At 42.3% G+C, this 20,583-nt stretch overlaps 1 protein-coding gene across 2 annotated transcripts in view; it reads left to right on the forward strand.

Annotated features, from left to right (window-relative positions):
* Positions 1 to 20,583, forward strand: part of SHOC2 (SHOC2 leucine rich repeat scaffold protein) — a 66,867-nt gene that overhangs the window by 20,257 nt on the left and 26,027 nt on the right. For both annotated transcript variants that reach the window (XM_083843194.1, XM_083843195.1), the window contains exons 2-3: positions 5,955 to 6,893; positions 20,185 to 20,322. In XM_083843194.1, the coding sequence (XP_083699320.1) occupies positions 6,191 to 6,893; positions 20,185 to 20,322 (841 nt within the window). In that variant the 5' untranslated portion in view covers positions 5,955 to 6,190. The remainder of the gene's footprint in view (positions 1 to 5,954; positions 6,894 to 20,184; positions 20,323 to 20,583) is intronic.

Raw genomic sequence — 20,583 nt, forward strand, 5'->3', positions numbered from 1 at the left:
TGAAGAAACCCCAAGTAAAACATAAGCAAGCCTTCAAAAAATGGCCCAGTTGTTGGCCCTGCCCTGTTGTGAAGGCTGCGCAGTCGTTCCCTGCACCTCCAGGCTCTGTTGGGATGCCAGATCAGGTCGTGCTCGGCCCTTCTGCAGCTAGCAGGCAGCGCGGTCTTGGCTACGGTCCTATGGCAGATGAAGATATCCTAAAGGGCTTAGCGGGCTGTCAGGCTCCATGCCCGCTCACTTACCCAGCGCCGCAGCACGCAGGCTGCTCCCTCCGTGCGGGAGGGGATTAGGGGGGAGTGGGGCCACGGGCAGATGCACTGAAATCAGGCTAGATGGGCGCTCTGCAAACTACCATCTGCTGGCTGTTCGTCTACGGGACCGAGATGAATTTAATGGCCTGCCTTCTCAACAGAGCAAGCCAGCCGTCCAGTTGGCATGAACCCCGTGGCAGCATTACGCCGCCGCTCACAGCCCTGAGCTCCGAGCTGGAGGAGATTTCTGCCCAAAGAAGGAAAACACGAAGTGTCTGGCCGGCGTGTCCCGGGAGCATTCCTTTTGTCGGATGGATCAGGCTACTTTTGTGATCTATGGCTACGTGATGGCTAGCCGTTCTCCTGCTGTCTGCGAGCCTCAGCGTGAGGTTTTGTGTTTGAAGGAGGAACGCGACCGCTCGGTGACTGAGTCAGCGCTCTGCTCCCGGCTGGGCTGCTGGTGGCTGCAGCAGCAGGAGCTCGGCTGCACTCACACTGATGAAAACTCTGTTAGGTCAGATGGCTGAAGCTAGTAAATTGTAGGAGAGAATTTGCTTTGTTTGCAAGTGACTGCCTGGCTTCAGCTTTTGGGGTTTTGAAATGAAAGTAGTGACCATCGCTTTTTGCATTTGTGGTATTGAGAACGGAAGGTCTTTGGCTAAACTTTAAGTTTCAGCCGTTGCTTGTTTGTGTGGTAGTGCACTATGTAATGTTTTTGAGATATCCCACACTATTCTAAGTCAAAGGTAAGCACTTTTAAGAGGTAACTTTCTCAAACTTGTTTGTATGTGCGCAGGTGTTGCTGCAATTCCTAGATAGCATTTGAACTCTGCCTCGCTGTTAAAAGCCACTCAGGTCTGACCAAGAATTTCCTCGATCAGAGTTGCTGCCTCAAAACACTTTATTATTATTATTATTATTATTACTGTGTAGTGGAATCACTGTTTGCTTACTCTGGAGTGTCAGTGTGAGCTGATTCCTTATTTCTTTGGCGTGGTTAATGCTCAGTGATCCTCACCTGTGATTTGGGTTGGAAAGCCCAGGCCATGCTCTGTGCCTCTGAGTTAAGTCTAGCACAACTGGAATAAAGAAAAAAAATAATTTCTATTCCCTGAGATAAAACTATACATGTAATAAGGGATTTTCAGTTTAAACACAGGCCTTTAGGCCTCCTGCTACATTATGAAATAAGCAAAATCACATTTGATTTGGGTGTAGTGTATTAGGCTTTAGTGAATATAACGCCTTAAATTTTTATTGTTCTGGGTGTGTGATATGTCTGTGATTTGAAGCGCCTGTTTTGTCTGCTGAAACACGTAGTGGGAAGCAGCAGTGTTTCAGCGGCGCTGCAAAGTGACCGTTGTGTACGGTAACGTGCCGCCGTGCTGCCCCTTGGCAGAAAGGGCTGCCGCTGCTTCGCCTCCTCACCTGAGAGAGAGGAGACACTTCAGCAGCGGGGAAACACTTCTTTCACTTAAAGACATCTTCAGGCTGCCTGGGTGAACCCAGAGGAAACTCAGCTACCTGTGAGTCAGAGCCTGGTGCATCCCCCGAGAGCTGAGGGGCTGGCACGGGTCTGGACGCTCCGGGCTGGGAGCAGCAGCACAGAGTGGGGTCTCGCTGTGGGGTCTCACTGCGGGGCCTTGCTGCAGCTCCCAGCGGGGAGCTTTGGCCCATCCCATGGGCCTCTGGGTCCGGGTCATCCCGGAAGAAAACCCGTTGGAGGTCCTCAGAGCCTAAGGAGTCGTGTAGAAGTCTGTTGGGAGCATTTGAGAACAGAATTTTACCTTTAAATGCCTCATTAAACACAGAAATTATCTGGTTCACTTAACAGTAGCAGTAGCAGGTAGGAGACAGTTAAGTTTTTTCACCCAGCTGCTGTTCGCGGAAGGCTGTGAGTCCTGTATCTCAGGACAAGATTTTATTAGATAATGACCTGCGAGCACCAGTATTTATTTGCCGAGTTGCAGCTCGTTGGTTTAGTAGTATTCCTGGAATTAGAAACATTGCTGTTCTTACGTTACCGTGTTTTTTTATAAAGCTCTTATTGCACGAATGTTTTGGGTTCTGTTCCTCAAAGCAGCTGAAATCTCTTTCCAATTACTTGGGCACTTTACTGAGGTTTCCAGCGTGCACGACGTGGGTGTGGACCCTGTCAGGCGGCTCAGAAAGGTGGTACAGCTTAGGCTGAAATTGTTTCTGAAGCTTTGTCAGTTACAGCTGTCAGGAGAACAGCCCAGGTGTATTGGTCTGCTTGCCAGACATAAGGAAGAGCAAATCAAAATTCTGATGCTGGTTATTTATAACTATTTACAAGTATTTTTACGTAAAATATATATATATATTTGGAACAGGAAAGGGGTTATATTCCTTAGCTTCTCTAAAAATTGTATTTTCCTTCATACGCTGCACCAAGCAGGAGCTCCAAGCTCCATTTCCCAAGATCTCCAGCACATGGTTAAATGTTTTTATGTCAATTAATATTGCCAGGAAGTCAGTCTGAACAGCATTGGAAAATGGAAGTAGTTGGCAGAACTGGCTAATTTCACTGAATTTCCTTTTGCTAAAAATATCTCTAAAAGAAGCTCTCCTTTTGAAATACAATGAGTGCTTGTTGGGCTCTAATGTAGAGATGGTGACTCTTGTCCTTTAATGAAAAGGGCTTGAAAAATATGAATAACCTTTTGAAAAATATTCGACTTCCTCTGTGCTAGATGAAGTTATGCTCGTGTCCTTCAGAAGTTTGGGTATCTGCTGAACTTTATCTGCGAGTAACCCTGTTAGCCTGAGTGATCCGCAACAGCAGTGAAATTTCTGTAGAGATGCTTACGTGAGGCTGAGCATTTCAGTTGTGGAAGTGCTGGCTTGATTGAGCAGAGTTGCTGTGTCAAGTTTTGGGACGGTCGGACTGCAGAATTCCTCATGGGAAGCTTTTTATTTTCCTTCCTAGAAGCGCTAGTTCTTCTCATTGTATGGACTAGAGAACTATTTGGTTTGGAAAGAGAGACTAAACCTTCTCAGACTATTTTGAATATGTTTTGTGGACTCAGGCAGTAATTAAAATCCTCAGTACAGGGATAAGAGACAGGTGCAGTACATTTATTCGCTGGCCTTTTGTCACTGTGGACAAGGTGTATGTTTTGAAGCCCTGCTGCGCTCTGAGCTCTGCCCTTGTTTCTGTGCGTTAGAGAGCTGCCTCTGCCTGCTGCTTGCTTGCAAGCTGACTGCCTCCTAACACCCTTAACGTTGAGGAAGGGTTGAAATACCTGGTAGTGACACTTCGTATTGATCTGATTTTAATCCTCATTTTTCAGTTTTTATCCTTTTGTACAGGTGAAAATTTATTTTTTGTCCCTCGCTGTCAAATGAAACGTTAAACTGGCACGCTGTAACGGGGAGCGCCTCCCACCCACTTTGTTTTTTCAGATTGCAAGTCATCGCTGGTGAAGGCAGTGAAATGCACGCAGCTTGCTTGGAGCATTTGCCCTCCTGAGCTCCTTTCACCAGCGCTGGTCTCCCACCGGCTTTCCTTTCTGAGTCTCCTTCAAAACCTGCTTCTGCAGTGCCTTTAAGACATTAACCAAGTCTCTCTTGTCAAGGCTTAAATTTGACTGAATTGAAATCTCACCAGAGCAGCAGCCTTTTTTGTGGGGGGCAAGAGGGGCACTTCAGGGGCTGGCTCTGTAATAATATTCTCAATATTACCAGGATTTAGAACCTGGCTGTGTTAGTACTGGATTCTGCTTGCCACCTTTAGTAGTGTAAACCAGCTGACAGACATTTGAGGCTCTTACCCTTTAGTCAGCTGCGTTTTTGCATGTGGAGTCATTGCATTTCCTACTGCTGGAGGTTTGCAAGCATGTAGATTACACAGTGCCGAGAACAAGTTTTAAAATAGAACGTGGTGAGGTTGGTAATCTTGAGATTAGGGCAGGTTAATGGATGCTGTAAAAGCTGGGTGTAAAATCTTAATCATACAATAAGGAACTAGCTTGTGCTGCTTTGGAAATCTCTGTTGGTGAGAATGTCAAAATTAAAAGCTGCTGCTCTCAAGCTGCCGTAGTCCTTTACAACAGAGCGCTCCGGCACGCGGTGACTGGAGGCAGTAGGGTTTCGGTACGTGTTCTGGAGCACAGGCTTTGTGATGCTGCAGCAGGAATGGATCAGGGCGGAGGGCTGGAGGCTGCCTCCTGGGGAGGGTTCTTGTGAGCCCTGGCAGTAAACAGCCCGATTTGCTGCAGAGGTGAAATGTCTTGCCCCCCTTACCCTGTCCCTAAATAGATTTTTTTATTAGTTTTTTTTTTTATGTGAAGGAATACCTTGAGCAAAGTGTGCTCCTGTGTTCTTTGAGCACATGTTTATACTTGAAGGTAAGCAAACACAGTGTAACCGTGCAATTAAAAATAGCTGCTGAGGCTTTGCTACAAGTTTCTTGTAGTTCTAGTTCTTGATGATGGTTCAAGCATGCAAAATATTACTTAATTGATTTTGATAATCAGCTTTATGAACTGGGGCAGAAGATGGGGTGTCATGAAAGAGAAGGTTCCTGCGGTGGTTTTAAGGAGGCTTCAACAGCTCTCATGGCTGGGAAAAGCAAGGTGCTCTTCTGAAAAGCAAACAAAGCTCTCCTTGTCAATGAGTGCTGCCCAGCACGGGAAGGTTGGCTTTAGGTTAGGGCTAGGTGGACTAACATGGGAACATGAAATTGTTGTTGCAACTGATTCTCTGTTTCTTTTCTTCCGTGAAGATAACTTGAAAAACCTCTTCAGGGTATTCAGAATCGTGAAGTTCTTGGTTGTGTCCTGTGTTTTGAATTGAAACGTGAATTGCACCGCTTCCTATGATGCGTGATGATTTTGTGAAAATGTAAAAGGGACTCTGTAGGTTTCAGACGTTTGTTCAGTTATTAGGCTGCATTATATTCACTGGGGGGATAGTCAAGATATTTTTCAAAGATGTTATATCCTACGTTTATGAACAACTCCTTGCTAATCTTGCTTGTCTGGAAGCATAATGTGCCGTGTTCCTTCAGAAATTTCAGTTGACTTTTCATTTGGTTTATTCTTTAATGAACTTCTTCAAATAGTTAAGAATCTTTCCGTTTGCGTCTTCGAGGTATATGCGCCTGGTGACAGCATGCTGTTTCGTGTTAAAAGCAGAGACCTGTGGTTCAGAACGGGTCAGGAGGGAGATCTCAAAGCGAAGTGTTCGTGTTACAGCGCCATGTTAAATTTCACTGTAGATCGAATTGAGGCTCTCTCGTGTTGAAAGAATAAACCTGCATAAGTTTGTTTGAAGAGACAGGCACTTAAAATTAAAGCAGACCTTTGTTGACTGATTGGGCACGGAGGGGAGAGAATATTCATGCTGGTGACCAGGGTGTTATGCTCAGCTCTAGCTGTGACATCAGGTGGCAGCTCGTGACTCAAATGGAGAACTGAAGGCAGTGTTACGCTTAAGAGTTGTACTTTTCTTTCCTCGTGTGTACTAATTACCACAGCTCTTCTACTGCAGTGGGTCTTTTGAGCAGTAAGTGTAGTATTTTGTGTTAACAAGGGGTTTTTCGTTGGTGTTTGAAGAGAAGGACAAATCATTAACCTGAGTGAGTGAGTGCTGGCTGGAATTAGAAACATTCAAGGTTTAACTGGAAGGGAGGTTTTGTATTTACACTAACTTTGGCTTCTTTTCTCTCCTGTGTTACAGAAATACTAATACGGAGTGCTTGACCTTCTAATCCCTAACAGCTGAATCTCCTGAGACCAGGATTGGGAAAGAGTGCCTTCAGAACCAATATGTAGCAAATGGGTATCGCACCTCCGAAGCTCCCCCCTTGGTTCAACACGTGCATGTTTTAAGGATCCTTGTAGCCTCAGCAGTGAGTTGTTCTTGTTAACTTCAGAAACGGATTTCATGTGGTGCTTGCTAAACATTGAGTCACCATGAGTAGTAACCTGGGAAAAGAAAAGGACTGTAAAGAGAAGGATCCAAAAGTCCCGTCGTCAAAAGAAAGGGAGAAGGAGGCCAAAGCCTCTGGAGGATTTGGGAAAGACAGCAAAGAGAAAGAGCCTAAGACCAAAGGGAAAGATGCCAAAGACGGAAAGAAAGACTCCAGTAGCACGCAGCCTGGGGTAGCTTTTTCAGTGGACAATACGATAAAAAGACCTAATCCAGCCACAGGTACCCGCAAAAAATCCAGCAATGCTGAAGTGATCAAAGAGCTAAATAAATGCCGGGAAGAGAATTCAATGCGCTTGGACTTGTCCAAGAGGTCTATACACATGCTTCCATCCGCTATCAAAGAGTTAACGCAGTTAACAGAACTTTATTTATACAGTAACAAACTGCAGTCTCTACCAGCAGAGGTGGGCTGTCTTGTGAACCTGATGACACTGGCCCTGAGTGAAAACTCACTCACCAGTTTGCCCGACTCTCTGGATAACTTGAAGAAACTGCGCATGCTTGACCTGCGGCATAACAAACTGCGAGAGATCCCGTCGGTGGTGTACAGGCTAAGCTCTCTCGCCACTCTTTACCTACGCTTTAATCGTATAACTACTGTGGAAAAGGATATCAAAAACTTGTCAAAACTCACCATGCTTAGCATACGAGAGAACAAAATCAAGCAACTACCTGCTGAAATTGGTAAGCGATTGCACTGATTAAGGGCTTAATTCAATGCTTAAGTTAATTTTGCAGTTCAGTTATGTATATGTAAACTGCCACTTGTTCAGGTGCTCTGCTGCTTCTAAAATGTGCATACAGTTATGGTCTTGATCATACTGTTGCAATCTCAGCTTGTACAGAGAGTAACCAATACCCTAGACGTATATTTTTAAACAAAACAACACCCTTTTTTCTTCTTAATCCATCATCTTAAAACCAGCTATATCTTGTTTTCATCTTTGCCTTGTGCTTTCACATATTGTGTCTTTGGAGCCCAGATGGTTTAAAAGAAAGGATACAGGGGCACATCTTATTTTTGGATTTTTTTATAAATCATTTACGAACTGTTGCAAGTTATAAACACATTATGGGCATGTTACAGAGAGGTATGACCACAGCAGCAGAAGGTAGAAAAGGTAGCTACATGCTATTACCACGGGCAAGCTGCTGGATGCCCTAACAGCTGATAATGCAGGTTAATGATTCGTGAAAGCCTCTACCTTTTCTCAGTCATGAATATATTAATACATGGAATCCCAATATAAAGTGACCAAATGTTGTATGCACGGCTGATGATTCTTATGACTTTTTAATGAGTAGTATTTGTTTTTCCAAGTGTTGTTACAAAAGTTTGAAAGATGGTTATGTGAAATGATATAAAAGTGGCTTATTGATTTAAATAGTTTATTACAAAAAGTGTGGTGGAATGGCTGTATATCAGTAACTCCTAAGTTGTTCCCAGTACGTTCTGATTCATGGAAAACATCTCTTCATCAGACTGATCTCAAGCAGTGTTTCTGTAACTTATGTGCTTCATAAAAGGGAAGGTGTACCATGAGCTTTTTCTCTAGGTAGCTTCAGTTTTTAAAACACAAGCATAGCTTAGTGCTGTTAGGTGGAGGGGGAACAGAAACTTCTTCATGAATCGGAGAAAGTTGAAGCAGTTTCTTAAAGTGTGGGGAAAATCTTGTAGCAGTTCCTTACTCCTTGTAACACTGAGTAAGAATTCCTAAGCCCTGTGTTTATAAATTATGTGGCACTTTTTCCTGTCAATACACTTGTGCATTGGCTCAGTTAAGCACTACTGAAGTTGTCCCAATATTCACTAATTTTGCAAAGTTTGGGAAATGCTCGTTTGGATCCCAAACTGATCTCTTTCAAGCCAGCAGTGTTTGCCTCCTTCATCACTTTGATATTTGAGATATATAAAGTAACGTGTGCTGGATAGCAAGAACTCCTCGGCACTTCCTAAATGCTGACATGCAGAAGGCTTCTGCTTCACCAGGGAGTGAAGAAATGTGATGAAGCTGTCTGCCGGCGGTGTCAGTATTTGGCTTCCTGCAGGTGCTGTTGGAGTGGATTCTGTTAGAGCCACAGAAACTCATTTTTGGTAGGCAGAAATGGAACAGTGAATACGGTACGTTTTCCGATAAAATGATTTTTCAGTTGGCAACTAGCATCATAGCAGTCCTGGGAATTTCCCCTGGGAGAGCTAAGGAATGATAATTTTGACCGATTATTTGACACTTCAGTTTCAACCTAACGGCCCGGGTCTTTCACGAATCAAAGACCCATACTGAAACGTGCTGTGTGTTGCTACAGACGTCGAAGAAATTGTGACTGATTCAGTTGGCTGGGTTATGTTATGCATTTGTCAGTACTTTACCTATGTCTGTTTTGTGGCTGTTATTAAATACGACCTAGCAAAGAGTCAGCCTCTGAAGTTCATCTGGGGATAGTTCTGCATATATTTAAATTAATAGCAGTCTGTGAAGAAAAAGCTTTCTTGCGATGTTGCATTCCAGTGTTTGGTGTTGCCCTTTCCAAACGTTTAGTAGGTGTGTTTGATACTGCAGATATTGGTGCTGGTGGAGCTGCTTTGTTTCTCTGCTGTTTCGTTTGTGGAATCTCATGGTTAGGTTTCCACTAAAATACGTGGTTTCTCTACATACAAGTGTTCAAAGTAGTCTTGAAAGAGACCATGTGTAATAGTTGCATGGAGAAAATCAGTTACTCCTTTCATTTGCATTTCATTTTGCCTTTTTTTTTATTGTCTTGCTAGCGTACTGGCAGAGTTCTTGGTTCTTTATCAAACTCCAGCTTGAGAACACGAACCACTTTACTTCTCTCTGTGTATCCAGAAGTTAGTCGTGCCCATGTTTGTATTGCGGTAATGGTTCTGTTCCTTTCGTGGCTCAGCACCTTGCCGTGGAAGGCATTTTAGAAGCACAAGTGCAAGAAGACTCACTCTGATGAAGAATTTGGAAGGGCTATCACCACGTTTAACAGCAGACTTCATGCAAAGCACATTTCTCTGACTAGGTTGCCTGTACTTGAATCATTGGAAAAATGAGTTTAAAGGATTTTGAAGTTTAAGAAACACAAACTTCAACTGTCAAAACATACAAAACAGCTATTTGAAAATCATTTTTTTTCTAAGTAGTGAAAACAGACAAGACGGTTTCACTTCTGTAATTGATTTCTATGTGCTGACTTTCACATCTCTTTGTTTTGGTACAAAGATGAAATGTTTGAGTTGGACACAGCTGAGAAATGAAACTGCTAAGAAATGTATCTCTTACTTTCCAATGGAATTTCTCTGGTTCTTTAAACACTTGTTAGTTCTCTACATCTTGCATGCATGCTTCAAAAAAATACTAGTCTTTTTAAGCCCCAGAAATCTTAATTTGTACATTTTGTAATACGGTTCCCAAATATTACATACAAAGCTGAACTTAATAGTAAACATTCTTGTATTATCGACTTGTAAATAACACAGAAATTTTTGGTGCTGCAAAGCAGGAAGTAAAATGAAGCCATTATCTTTTATAAAGCAATATCACGCGGAACATTACAAATTCTTTTTAAAAATACCCCATTGTTCTGAGGCCCAAGGCTCACATATCTGATGGTGAGCTAGTGTGCTCATTTGTAGGTCTAAAAACTCACAGATTATGTAACCTGCTGACTTGTCCGGCAAGGAAGAGTCTGGCAGCGCTTGGCTACAGCCTGTTCGTGTAGCTACCCTGGTATGCAAGTATGCGAAGAATCCTTGGTTTACGTTTGGTGGTAGACATGCTTACTAAAAACATTGCCCTGGACAAAAAAGAAATGCAAACCCCAGGCTTGAGGCGTGGGATGTTGCTGCTGTCCCGTAGCGAGGAGTCCCTTCACAGAGCTGGGGCTGACTGTGAAGTCTTACCCTGGCGCTGAAGAGTTCTGCTGGCTTTTGGTACCACTGACCACACGATATCAGTCCTGTGTAGTTATAAAAGGCTTCCCAGCTTTAGGGGCTTGCTGGTTTTAAATAAAGGGTTGCCAGATTTTGCAAGCAGTCATCCCATTTAATTACTTTTCTAGGAATCTTTAGTCTCCAGCCTTATTAAATACAATTTGTACTCCTTCTGCTCTTAATCAAAGAAATTGAAACTAGGTTCTGGAGCCTTAACGCTCTGATGTTTGAGATCTTTCTGCCAACAGCCGGTAAGTCTGTGAGCTGCTGGTTTCTGGGCTTGCGGTGTAGCGCTGGTTTTAGATGCAGCACTTTTCCTCTGTTGCTAATATTTGCTCCCCCATTGCATTTGCAGACAGCAGTCATATCTTCTCCTAGCAATTACTCAGGTTTCAGTTTTAAGTCTTGCGTAACATCTCCATCCCTTCTGTCACCCCACTGCCCATTTTCTATATTTTCTCTTGTTTTGGATGGAGAGCACGCTTGATTAGTTTGGGTGTGTGGTTCCAGGTCAGCATTTCCCTGTTTGTGCTGGAGGTAACTCACTGCATCTGGATCATACTGCAGCTTTTAGACTGTCACCATACAGATGCTTGTGTGGTCACCTCAGATACCTGCACTCTGCCTTTGCTGTTCCCCTCTGCCAGAAGACAGCCCTGAGATCCTAAGGTAAAAGTAGCATTTTAGTATAGCCTTAGTTTTTTACACTATTAAGTTTCATACAGTTTCTGTAATTCTTAGTTACCTGTTTCTTCCAGTGCCTTCAGGTTCTGAGAAGACCCTTTCTGACTAGTCTTTACTGAAGACACAAGAACAATGAGCTGATATTTAACTTTCAGTCCTTTTACATCCATAGCAAGTTGCTATCTTGACTTCTACCACTTGCCACCTGAGTTTCCTGGTTATTTTCTACATGCTACTACATCAGACTTCTTGGCAGAGTCTTGGTGGACTAGACAGAATAAGTAGATCTGCCATACTTTTGTAGAAAGCTCTTTCTACTTTCATGCCTTTTGTTAATGTCTCCTGCTAAACCTGGTGCTCTGTGTAGTGTTTAGATGCCCTTTCAGAATCTCCCTTTGGTTTTTCTCCTTTCTTAAATTTTGAATTGGTTTTCAGTCCTGTGGCAGCATTCCTTGTTTGATAGATGACTTGTCAAAGCTATACTACTGGTTATGTGATTTCAGAATAAGTTTCTAGAACTGCCTACCTAGAACATCCACTGTTTGCTGTGCAAGTGCTAATATTAGAAATAGATGCCTTTCGGGAGACCTGAAACTGAAACATTTCTGAAGAGACTGAGTGAAGGTAAAGTATCTTACAGAATGTTGTTTACAAAACCTGTAGTTCATCAGATTTTAAGAGGAATCTGCTCGAAAACAGCTGAGCTGTTATGCATGTATTGCCTTGAAGAGATGAACCTTCCAGCGCTCAGCTGACAGGAAGCACTCTGATACTTGTTTGGTTCTGTTTTGGGCTTTAAAGCACCTTCAGTAATTAAACACAAACGTGGATGAGGTGACTACAGTGGGGGGAAAAGTTGCTTTGCATTTAAAGTTTTTATAAGAAAGAGGAAGTGTTATCTATAGTTAGTAAACAGATGTGTGTGTTTCTGGTCTCTTTTTTCCCCCAGAATGCAGTATATCTTGGTCCCGTGCCTCCAGTTGCTTTATTATGGGTAGGTAGGATGATGACAGTAACTTTTGAGTCTTCTGATATTTGGATTTCCTAACTTTAAATAACAGCTTACTGAGCTCACGGAGTAAACCAAAGAATGGCGAAAATATTCTCTGTACTTTGGAAAAAGATTTTTAGTAACTCAGCAAATTCAGGCGCTAGGTAGGTAGCAAGTCATTGCTGCCAGTCTTTTACTGGACTTCTCCTAACCACTTTTCCAGCAACATATGAATTGTTTCTACATTTTTAATGCAATTGAAATGATTTTCATAGGCTGCATAGCAAGCTGAAATCCTGATGTGTTGTTTTATTTTCAAATATAAATAGATCTGTTTGAATAAGATCTAAAAATCCATAAAAATACATTTAACTGAAAACATATATATATATATATATTTAATCCATCCTTTCTTGGATGTTTAGCTAAAAGATCTGTTCAAGAGTGGCTGAATTAGGGAGAGTTTTCATAAAATGGCTGTGCTGATGTGCAACAACTTCATGATGCTGACAAGGGCAGTACCCCCTCCTGTCCTCCCAGCTGCTGAGGCCTTCTGCCTCATGCATCTGAATTGTTCCTTGGTGAGCTGATTTTTCTCACTAAAATGACAGGATATGATTTTGCTACTTTTGTTTTCTATTACACTAATTGGGTTCAACGAAATTTCAGATAAAACGGGATCCGGTGTAAGAGGAGCAGTGGGACAGCACGGACTGCAGCAGGGAGAGCATGACTGCTGCTTCTCGCAGCGCTGAGCTGTTAAATCAGCTTGGCTCGCTGCAGCTCACTTGTGAAATCTCACAGGTAGCACTGCTTATGTTGTGTAAAAGCACGTGAAATGCATTGCAAATTGAGGAAAGATAAGCTACTCTCTACAGAGCCATTGAAAATGCATCATTTTATAATTTCAGAATCTTTCTTCCTTTTTCCTTCCCACCTTCCATCTCATGTTCCACAAAATCCTGTGTGACATGGGTGTTCTGGTAGCACCAGCTTAGCCCCACCTTCCTAAAGCATCATTTAATTTATTTATTTATTGGAATACTTGTGAGAATTTATGTATGCAAATTTCATGATGGCAAAGCTGCTCTTCGTTGCTCTGTGTACCTATTTTTTCTTGTAAGAGTGCATCTTGCCCAATATCCTGCTCCTGACTGTGGCCCTAAACAAATATGCTTGCCCTGCTATTATGCAGATGTATACAAGGCTTAACCTGACTCCTTTCCCAGATCCCAGCTATTTTCATATTGGGGATTTCCTGAGTCTGGTGCAGATTTTCTATTTAAGAATTCTCAATCGACTCCTCTTCCAAGGGCTTCACCATTTTTTTTCCCTTAAAGTTTTATAAACTCTCTCATCCTTGGCAAGGTCCACAGGTTTGCTTTGAACACAGCTTTTGATCGCTTCATTTAACGAGCTACGGTTCTCATGTTCCAAGATGGTCAGCAGTCATCCTGATCTCTCTGCCATTCACAGTTTGGATATTGTTCCCCAAGTTTTGCTTCTGAACACTGATGGGTTGTTTGAAACCCATCACTTCATACACAAAGCTAGATACATTTCTTTTCTTGGTCCCCCATATGCATTGCTTTAGAGTATATAGGGGAATTTCATCTGTCATTTTGTTGCTCAGTCACTTAGACTTGAGTTCTTCTGCAGTGTTTCACTCTACCCTTGTCCTTATGGTCGTGAATAATTTAGTCTCAATCCGGAGACGGCTGCTGCTGCTCAGCCCTCGATGGAAAGCTCATTGTTGTGCACTCGCTGAACACGCGTACATTGCAAGTGTGAAAGCAGAACCTACCTGCGCGCTTGGCTGTTGAGTCTCTGGTGGCACCCATGGAAAAAAAATGTTAATGGGAAGGGTTCCACGTGGAAGCTTTGCCAAAACAATCTCCAGGGATAATGTGGAAATGAATGCACAAGGTGGACTCTGGCTTCATCGCCATATCTGGTAAATTCTCCATTCCTCCGAGATTAAAAAGTTGAAGATTAGAATGGAAGAATGCGAACGCGATGGTGAGTCAGACAGGGAGCACGGGAAGGAGGAAAACCAGAGGAACTCTTCTGGGTTGAGGCCAAGCAAATGCTTCGATTTGCAGTCTGCTACTTAAGCTAGTTTTTTGCATTTCTTATATCTAGAGTTTTATTGCATTCTTTCACGTTGTGTTGAAGGAATTGTTTTGCACATTCAAGTTGATATTTTCTTTACCAAGGCAATGTTGCGTGTTATACAATTTTTGACTTTTTTCTCTTTAGCACACAGATCAAATAAAAATAATATAGTCAACACAGTTGAAATTTCATCTGCTTAGTTTCTGTAAGTTTCTTAAGACTCCAAATATTGTGTTTTCTGTCTGTGAATGCAACTCTTATTCTGTGGAGAATCTGGTCAGGGCTGTTCTGCAAGGGAAATATTTTTAGATTGTAATTCAGGGAATCTGCCTACACCAGACTTGGAATGTCTCTAAGACTCTCGTCTGTTCTTCCCTTCCCCCATCTACCCAATATTTAGATCATTTGTGGTTTCTTCACTACTTTGAAACTTTTTCATAACACTTGCACCTGTTTGGTTTTCGGCAGCATAGACAGCAAAGCAGATGCGTGCAGCTGCGTTACTTCGTGTCTACTCCATGCTGAATATGGTGCCTCTTTACTCAGTGACTGCTTGGTTGCAAAGCTTCTCAGCGGTGCTCTGAATTTCATTTCCCCTTTCTTAGCAGACCTGGCAATACAGAGAAATACTGTTTGTATGTAAGAACCTCTTTTTCAGTTTCAGCAGTTTGAAAGTTGTGGTCCTGGGCTCGGCTGTCACGCTAATATCTGTGAATCCAGTGGGTGAGAATATCTTTGTATGTTTGTGGTCTAACGTGGTTAAAGCCTGACCTTGGGAACCAAAGTGTAATAAATACGGGTGTCCATACACGTGTGCTGTTCCCTAGAAGTCAACATGACTCCGTAGTTGATGCAGTTCTGGTCCCTTTCCTGAGCTTCAGGCAGGGTGAAGAACTTGATTTTGGCCAGCTTCAGCTTTGGTGCTTGGCTTCTGATTCCTGCGGGAGCTCATGTGGGGACTCAGTTTTGTCTCGTCAGCTATTTGGCAAATTTGTCCTAGTTGAGATGTTTTCAGACTGGCTTTACGATAACGATTGAGTAGTCCTGCCTCCTTGATCTGCTTGCGGAGCTTACTGGGATGATGTCCTGATGGTATTCCAGTGAATGCTGACAGCTTGTTAGAAGTCCAGCATTTCTTTAATATCAATGCTGCAATTATTTTAACTGCTGGAGTACTTCATAAGCGCTGAATAGAGCCTGCCCTCGCTAACGCAGCGGTGTGTGGTTAGCCTTAATTATTTGTGCATGCTGCTGTTCCTCCCTCAAAAGGCATGGGGGCCAAGATGTGACCCCAGGCTCAGCCTGTCCAGAACCCCAGTCCTCCGAGGCTGCTCCGAGGCTGCTCGGCTTCACGGGGCTGTAAGGCTGCGCTTGCCTTCCCCCAGCTCCGCGAGCTTCCTGCTGCTTTGTTACGTGCCCGTCTCCGTCCCTGTCTGCAGCCCTCGCTGAGGCTGTTTCTTCTGCCTGTGTCATATGTTTAAAAGGTTGTTTGAACACGTTTTTATTTGTATTCCTTCATTGTTTATAACTGAAAGTAACAAAAAGTGTTTTTGCTGTTGTCTTGTTGAAGCTTGTTTTAGGCTTGATTTTTAGTCTTTTCAGTGAGCTTAGCTTCTGCGTGGTTGAGCGGTTCCCATAACTAGCTTCTGTTTTACACCCTGCAAATTTTAAATATTGCACTGTGCTTATTTATTTATATGAATATTGTAATTTTGATACATAAGTAATTTGGAACCATATTAAGATTTCTTTCTTTCTACTGTGTAACTCTTCTGTATAGGCTATATTTTGTCAGTAATAATTCAAAATAGCTCTTATTTTTAACTGTTGGTGATACACAGCAAAAAATTCATCCTGTCTGTTACAATGATGTACTCAACCCTTGTGTTCAGGGATAAGGTTCTGAAATTGCAGTTATTATTATTATTTTTTTTTTTTTTACTAAAATCAGAACTCTTACCTCAAGTAGCTTTATAGACAGGCTAAAAAAAAAAAAACAGAAAGGGTTGCTTCCCCTCCCATCAGGGAACCTAGTGAGAGGTGAATGTTATGATTATGGGAAATATTTGAAGTTTGTTCACAGCGTTGCTGATTTCAGATAATTGTTCTTTACAAATTAGATTGCAACCAGAGTGCTGACGCACCGGAGTCAAGTTCCACTTCTGTTTGCATTCTCCTCTTCCTCGCGCTTTCTGTAGGAGTCTTTATCCTCCTGCTGTGTCATCTGGCCCAGGATCTGTCATGTTGTGAAGGATTTCACAATTTTCAATCTGCTTAAGCATGGGCAGGCATAGAGTTAATCCGGAGGAAAACAGGTTGTATTGCGAATCCTCCTTGCCATCCAAGAGAGTTGCCCACCGAGAGAATTTGTGGTGGGAGACACCACAGCCCTTTTGATGCTGACCTATGCTATCTCCCTACATTACTGTTACTTTGTGAAGCCTTTAATATTGTTTTAATGTAGCTGTGTGCTGTTTTTAAATGGCCAAGAGGAATTTTCAGTTACGTAAGTCAGGGCACGTAGCCTGGCCCTCTTGTCATGACAGGCTTCCCAGGTTGGCCGTGTAATGGGACTGTAACTCTGCCCCAGTGTGTGGAAGACACGAGTCTCCTCCTAACCCAGGAGTGTTTTTCCAGCATACACATTTAGCTCTGTCATACCATACCATTTAGTCTCTGTGTACCTCTCAAAAGCAGTGAAGCGATTGTTCCTCTCACTTTTTTTTTTTTTTTGAGCAGTGTACTTTGCTGTATTTTTAGTGATGTTTTTAACTAGAAAGTAGTTCGGTATCTTCAAGAACTATTTTCTCTGAAAACTACATGTGAATTGTCTGCAATTTTTGTCTTGTAGGCACTTTTAAAATGTAAGATTTAAAAAAATACATAATTAAGCCTTCTGTTCATGGAGAAGCTGTTTTATGTATTTCATATGGACATTACTTCTACTTTAAAATTTCCTATTACCAAGCCTGCTAGTACATGCAATTTCTGCCCGCTTTCTTGGCAGACTTTGGGTTTCAATAGCCTTTTATGTGTAGATTGCAGAGCAATAGTGTTTAAAAAATATATATAAATCCAACTCCAACCCCCCAGAACTTCCTGGTTTGTTTTCTGATTGTCCTGAGGTTGCTCATCTCTGCAGTGCAGTTGGGAGCAGTCTGTAGAGAATTCCTTGCTCACTACCTTGAGATGAAAATTTTGGCCATTACTTGTGGTGAAACGGCTTCCTTCACTTTACCTGTGACTAGCTTTTCCCTAAAGTACTGCCTGCCCTCCTCCAGTGGTCTCTGGTGTCTGACCTTCGCTGGTGAAGTGATTGTGCAGGCCGGGTAAGGCTCATCTCCAGCTGTGGGCAGCACGTTTCTAGCTGGGGTGGTCTTCAGTATGAACAGCACCATGAGTTCCTCACTCATTAGCCATTTTGCTTTTTGTACCCGTGCAAATCTTTCCTTCAGGAAAACTCTTTTTGATTTTTGACAGCCCCTGCCCTCACACACGGAGGCCGGGCCGTGCTGGCGGCGCTGAGGCTGGAGCTCGCCCCTCAGCACACGCAGGCCGCGGGCCCCGTGCCCGGGAGGCGTTGGAAGCAGAGGCTGGTGAGAGGCAGGCCGCGTTGGCCTCATCAGGCGCAGGGCCTGGCCAGCATTGGTTTATTAAGGATCGGACCCCTTGGATTCCCAATTCCACTCTTCCCGTGGTTATTCCTCCCAAACCGCACTGACTCCTCCGCTTTCCCTCCCTGAAGATCCCGCGGTAAGGCTTGCAGTCCCCAGGTGCTCTTCCTCGCATCCCATGGGAAGCGTCACAGCCCCACTGGGCTTCCTCGTTGTGCCTGGAGGTGAGCCCCCACCACGTTACCCAAACGTTTTTCCCTTTGTTACGAGAAGCGTATCTGATGGAAGAATTTTTTCTTTGCCCTGGAGAACAGCAGGATAAGTATACCTTGCGTGTTTTCTGTTGACTTGCAGGGTCTTGGTGTTGTGCCTCAGCAATCCACATTAAAGTATTGAAAGAATTTCACTTCCCTTCCCCTCTCCCTTTGCCTGTAGGCTAGGAAGGACATTTTGGTGAGCTGCTGTCAGACCACAAGTATTATTACATCCAAGAGCAAGATTCCTTACAGAGCAACGTGAACTGAAAGCTGAATGGGAGATACTGAATAGTATCACTTGAAATTGTTTCCCTTAAGTCACTGTACTTCATGATAGGACTTTAACTTTTGCTTGACTGGCTACATGAACCTGAGCTTCTCTTTTTTTTTTTCTTCTTCCCAGAATTAGCTCTGAGATGTTTGTGGCAACACGTATCTTGCTGTTGTCAAAGTTTTCAGCAGGTGCAAAAGGGAAATGCAGCAAATGGTACTGCAGAAATCCAACTCTTCCCTCAACTTTAGCAGATGTAGAGTGGGAAGAGTCAAGTAAATGAGAAATCAATGGGATGAAATGAAATTTGTGCCACATCGAGTTTGACATCATTGGTTTAGGTGTGCAGGGAAAAAGAAATGAAAACAAGATTGTCAGGACTGAACTTCAGCAGTCGTGAGGTGAAAAATGCTGACCGGAAGTGCTATCAAAATTCTAGGGTTTTATTATTAAAGATAATACGGGGTTCTTTTTTCTTTGGTTTGTTTAAAGGGAGAATGAAGTTTTCCTCTAGCTTTTTCTCCTCTTTCTACTGCCTTCTACACTTTGCCCACTTGTTTTCATGAATATCAAGCAGATGCTTCTACCACAGAACATTAACTCTTGCTCGGCCTTCTTCTTAAGTTTGCTTTCTTCTGCCTATTAATGGCATTGAATCGTGTGGTTTATGCAGCATGATTGGATATTGACTCTGTGGTTGCCTGAAATACACTTGAATTCAGACTTGGGAGGTGAGCACACACAGTCATGGAGGTGGTGCTTAAGCATTACATTTTCATGTGCCTATTTTCAAGGAAAAACACCCCAATGTGTGTCAATAAATGCTGAAAATAGGGTCACTTTTACATAGACTCTTTTTTTGGCTGGATTTTCACAACTGTTTTCTGATCCTTGATAAGAGTTTGTGCCACTTGCAGCTTGGATAGAGTCTTGAATCCATAAATATATTACAATTTAATAAATTATTTGTGATCCGCTGATGATGTAATATGTAGACAGTCTACGCATCAGAACTTGCCCAAGCCAAGCCTGTGGGAAAATCCCTAAAGGATCATGTCAAAGATACAATACTGAAGCTTAAAAATAGACAGTCATCCCTCAAAAGGAATTTGCCTCTTTTCCAAATTTGTTACTCACTGAGTGATGCTCTTGATACACAAATACAGTGACCTTTACTGGATAGAGTTGAAGCTATTCAAATCATTTACATTAATTTCACCTCCATTAGATCCAAAAAATATGAGCACGTGTACCTGGTACCTGTGTGCATGCATGCATGCATGTTTTCTCAAGCAAATCCAGTGACCTATTGCTCAGAATGCAACGTTTGTTGTTAAAATAGCTGGAACTACTGTACAGAGAGAGCTGTGCCTAGTTGTGCTCTTCAGTTGGTACATAAGAGTCAGGAATGAAACAGAGCAGCAGTAAAGCTGCTCTTAGCTCTAAGCAAGTAGAATCCTTTTATCCTTTTTAAGGCTTAACAGATAAGTCTTTTATTTCAAACTTTTATTGGCTATACCTGTGCTTACATATATATTATATCATAATCTGTATAAATAGTTTTTACAGTCTTCTTATGATAAGTTGCCTTTTCTTGATGACTAAAAATGATTAAAAATAACATTCCGGACTTTGGATGAGTTTTGTAGGGTGTCAGCCAAATAACTTTGATGTCTCTTAAGCGTTCATTTTGTGTCTGAACATAATTTATGCCATAAAAGCAGATCTTGGTTTCTCATAATTCAATACAATCCACTTACTCCATGAGGTTTTAAACTTCTGGTCAGCATGAAACAAGTGTGAGGAATGGATTTTGTACTCCTCAAATTCCACAGCTTGAAGTGCTAGAAGAAAATCAATAAATAAGATTTCTTTAGAGAATCTATAAAAAGCTTTATCCAAGTTTTTTAAAAAAATTGTCAATCAGATTTTAAATCTTACTAATAAAATTATGATGCTCTAAGGCCTGAGTTTATATTTATAATTTTATAGTAGCTATATATATATATATATATATAAATATATATTTTTATGATCATCATGAAAAATCTCTCCAGACCTGTACGTTAAATAACTTGATGTTTTAATTTTCTTGTGCGCTTCTAGGTGAGCTGTGTAACCTCATAACGCTGGATGTAGCGCACAATCAGCTTGAACACCTTCCAGAAGAGATTGGAAGTTGCACGCAGATCACCAACCTTGACTTGCAGCACAATGAGCTCTTGGACCTGCCAGAAACCATAGGTATGTAAGGAGGCTGGGGAAGGGAAAACAAATCACTATTTCAAAATGTTCAGTAAGAGGAGCAAATTTGCGAATAAGTGCTTGGTTGGCAGCTGTAGAATGACTGGTGTTCTGCTCAAGGCAACTTCACCATTGAGATTAGAAGCAACGTGTGCATCTTACTTTAAATGTAGTTTCTAGTTTTTGGAATTATGTTATTAAATTTAGCTGTGTCACAGAGTCTGTAAAGCATTGTCTAAGAAGGAGAGTTTTATATAGAAA

This window comes from Anser anser, assembly GCF_964211835.1.
Source record: "Anser anser genome assembly, chromosome: 7".
NCBI lineage: Eukaryota > Metazoa > Chordata > Aves > Anseriformes > Anatidae > Anser > Anser anser.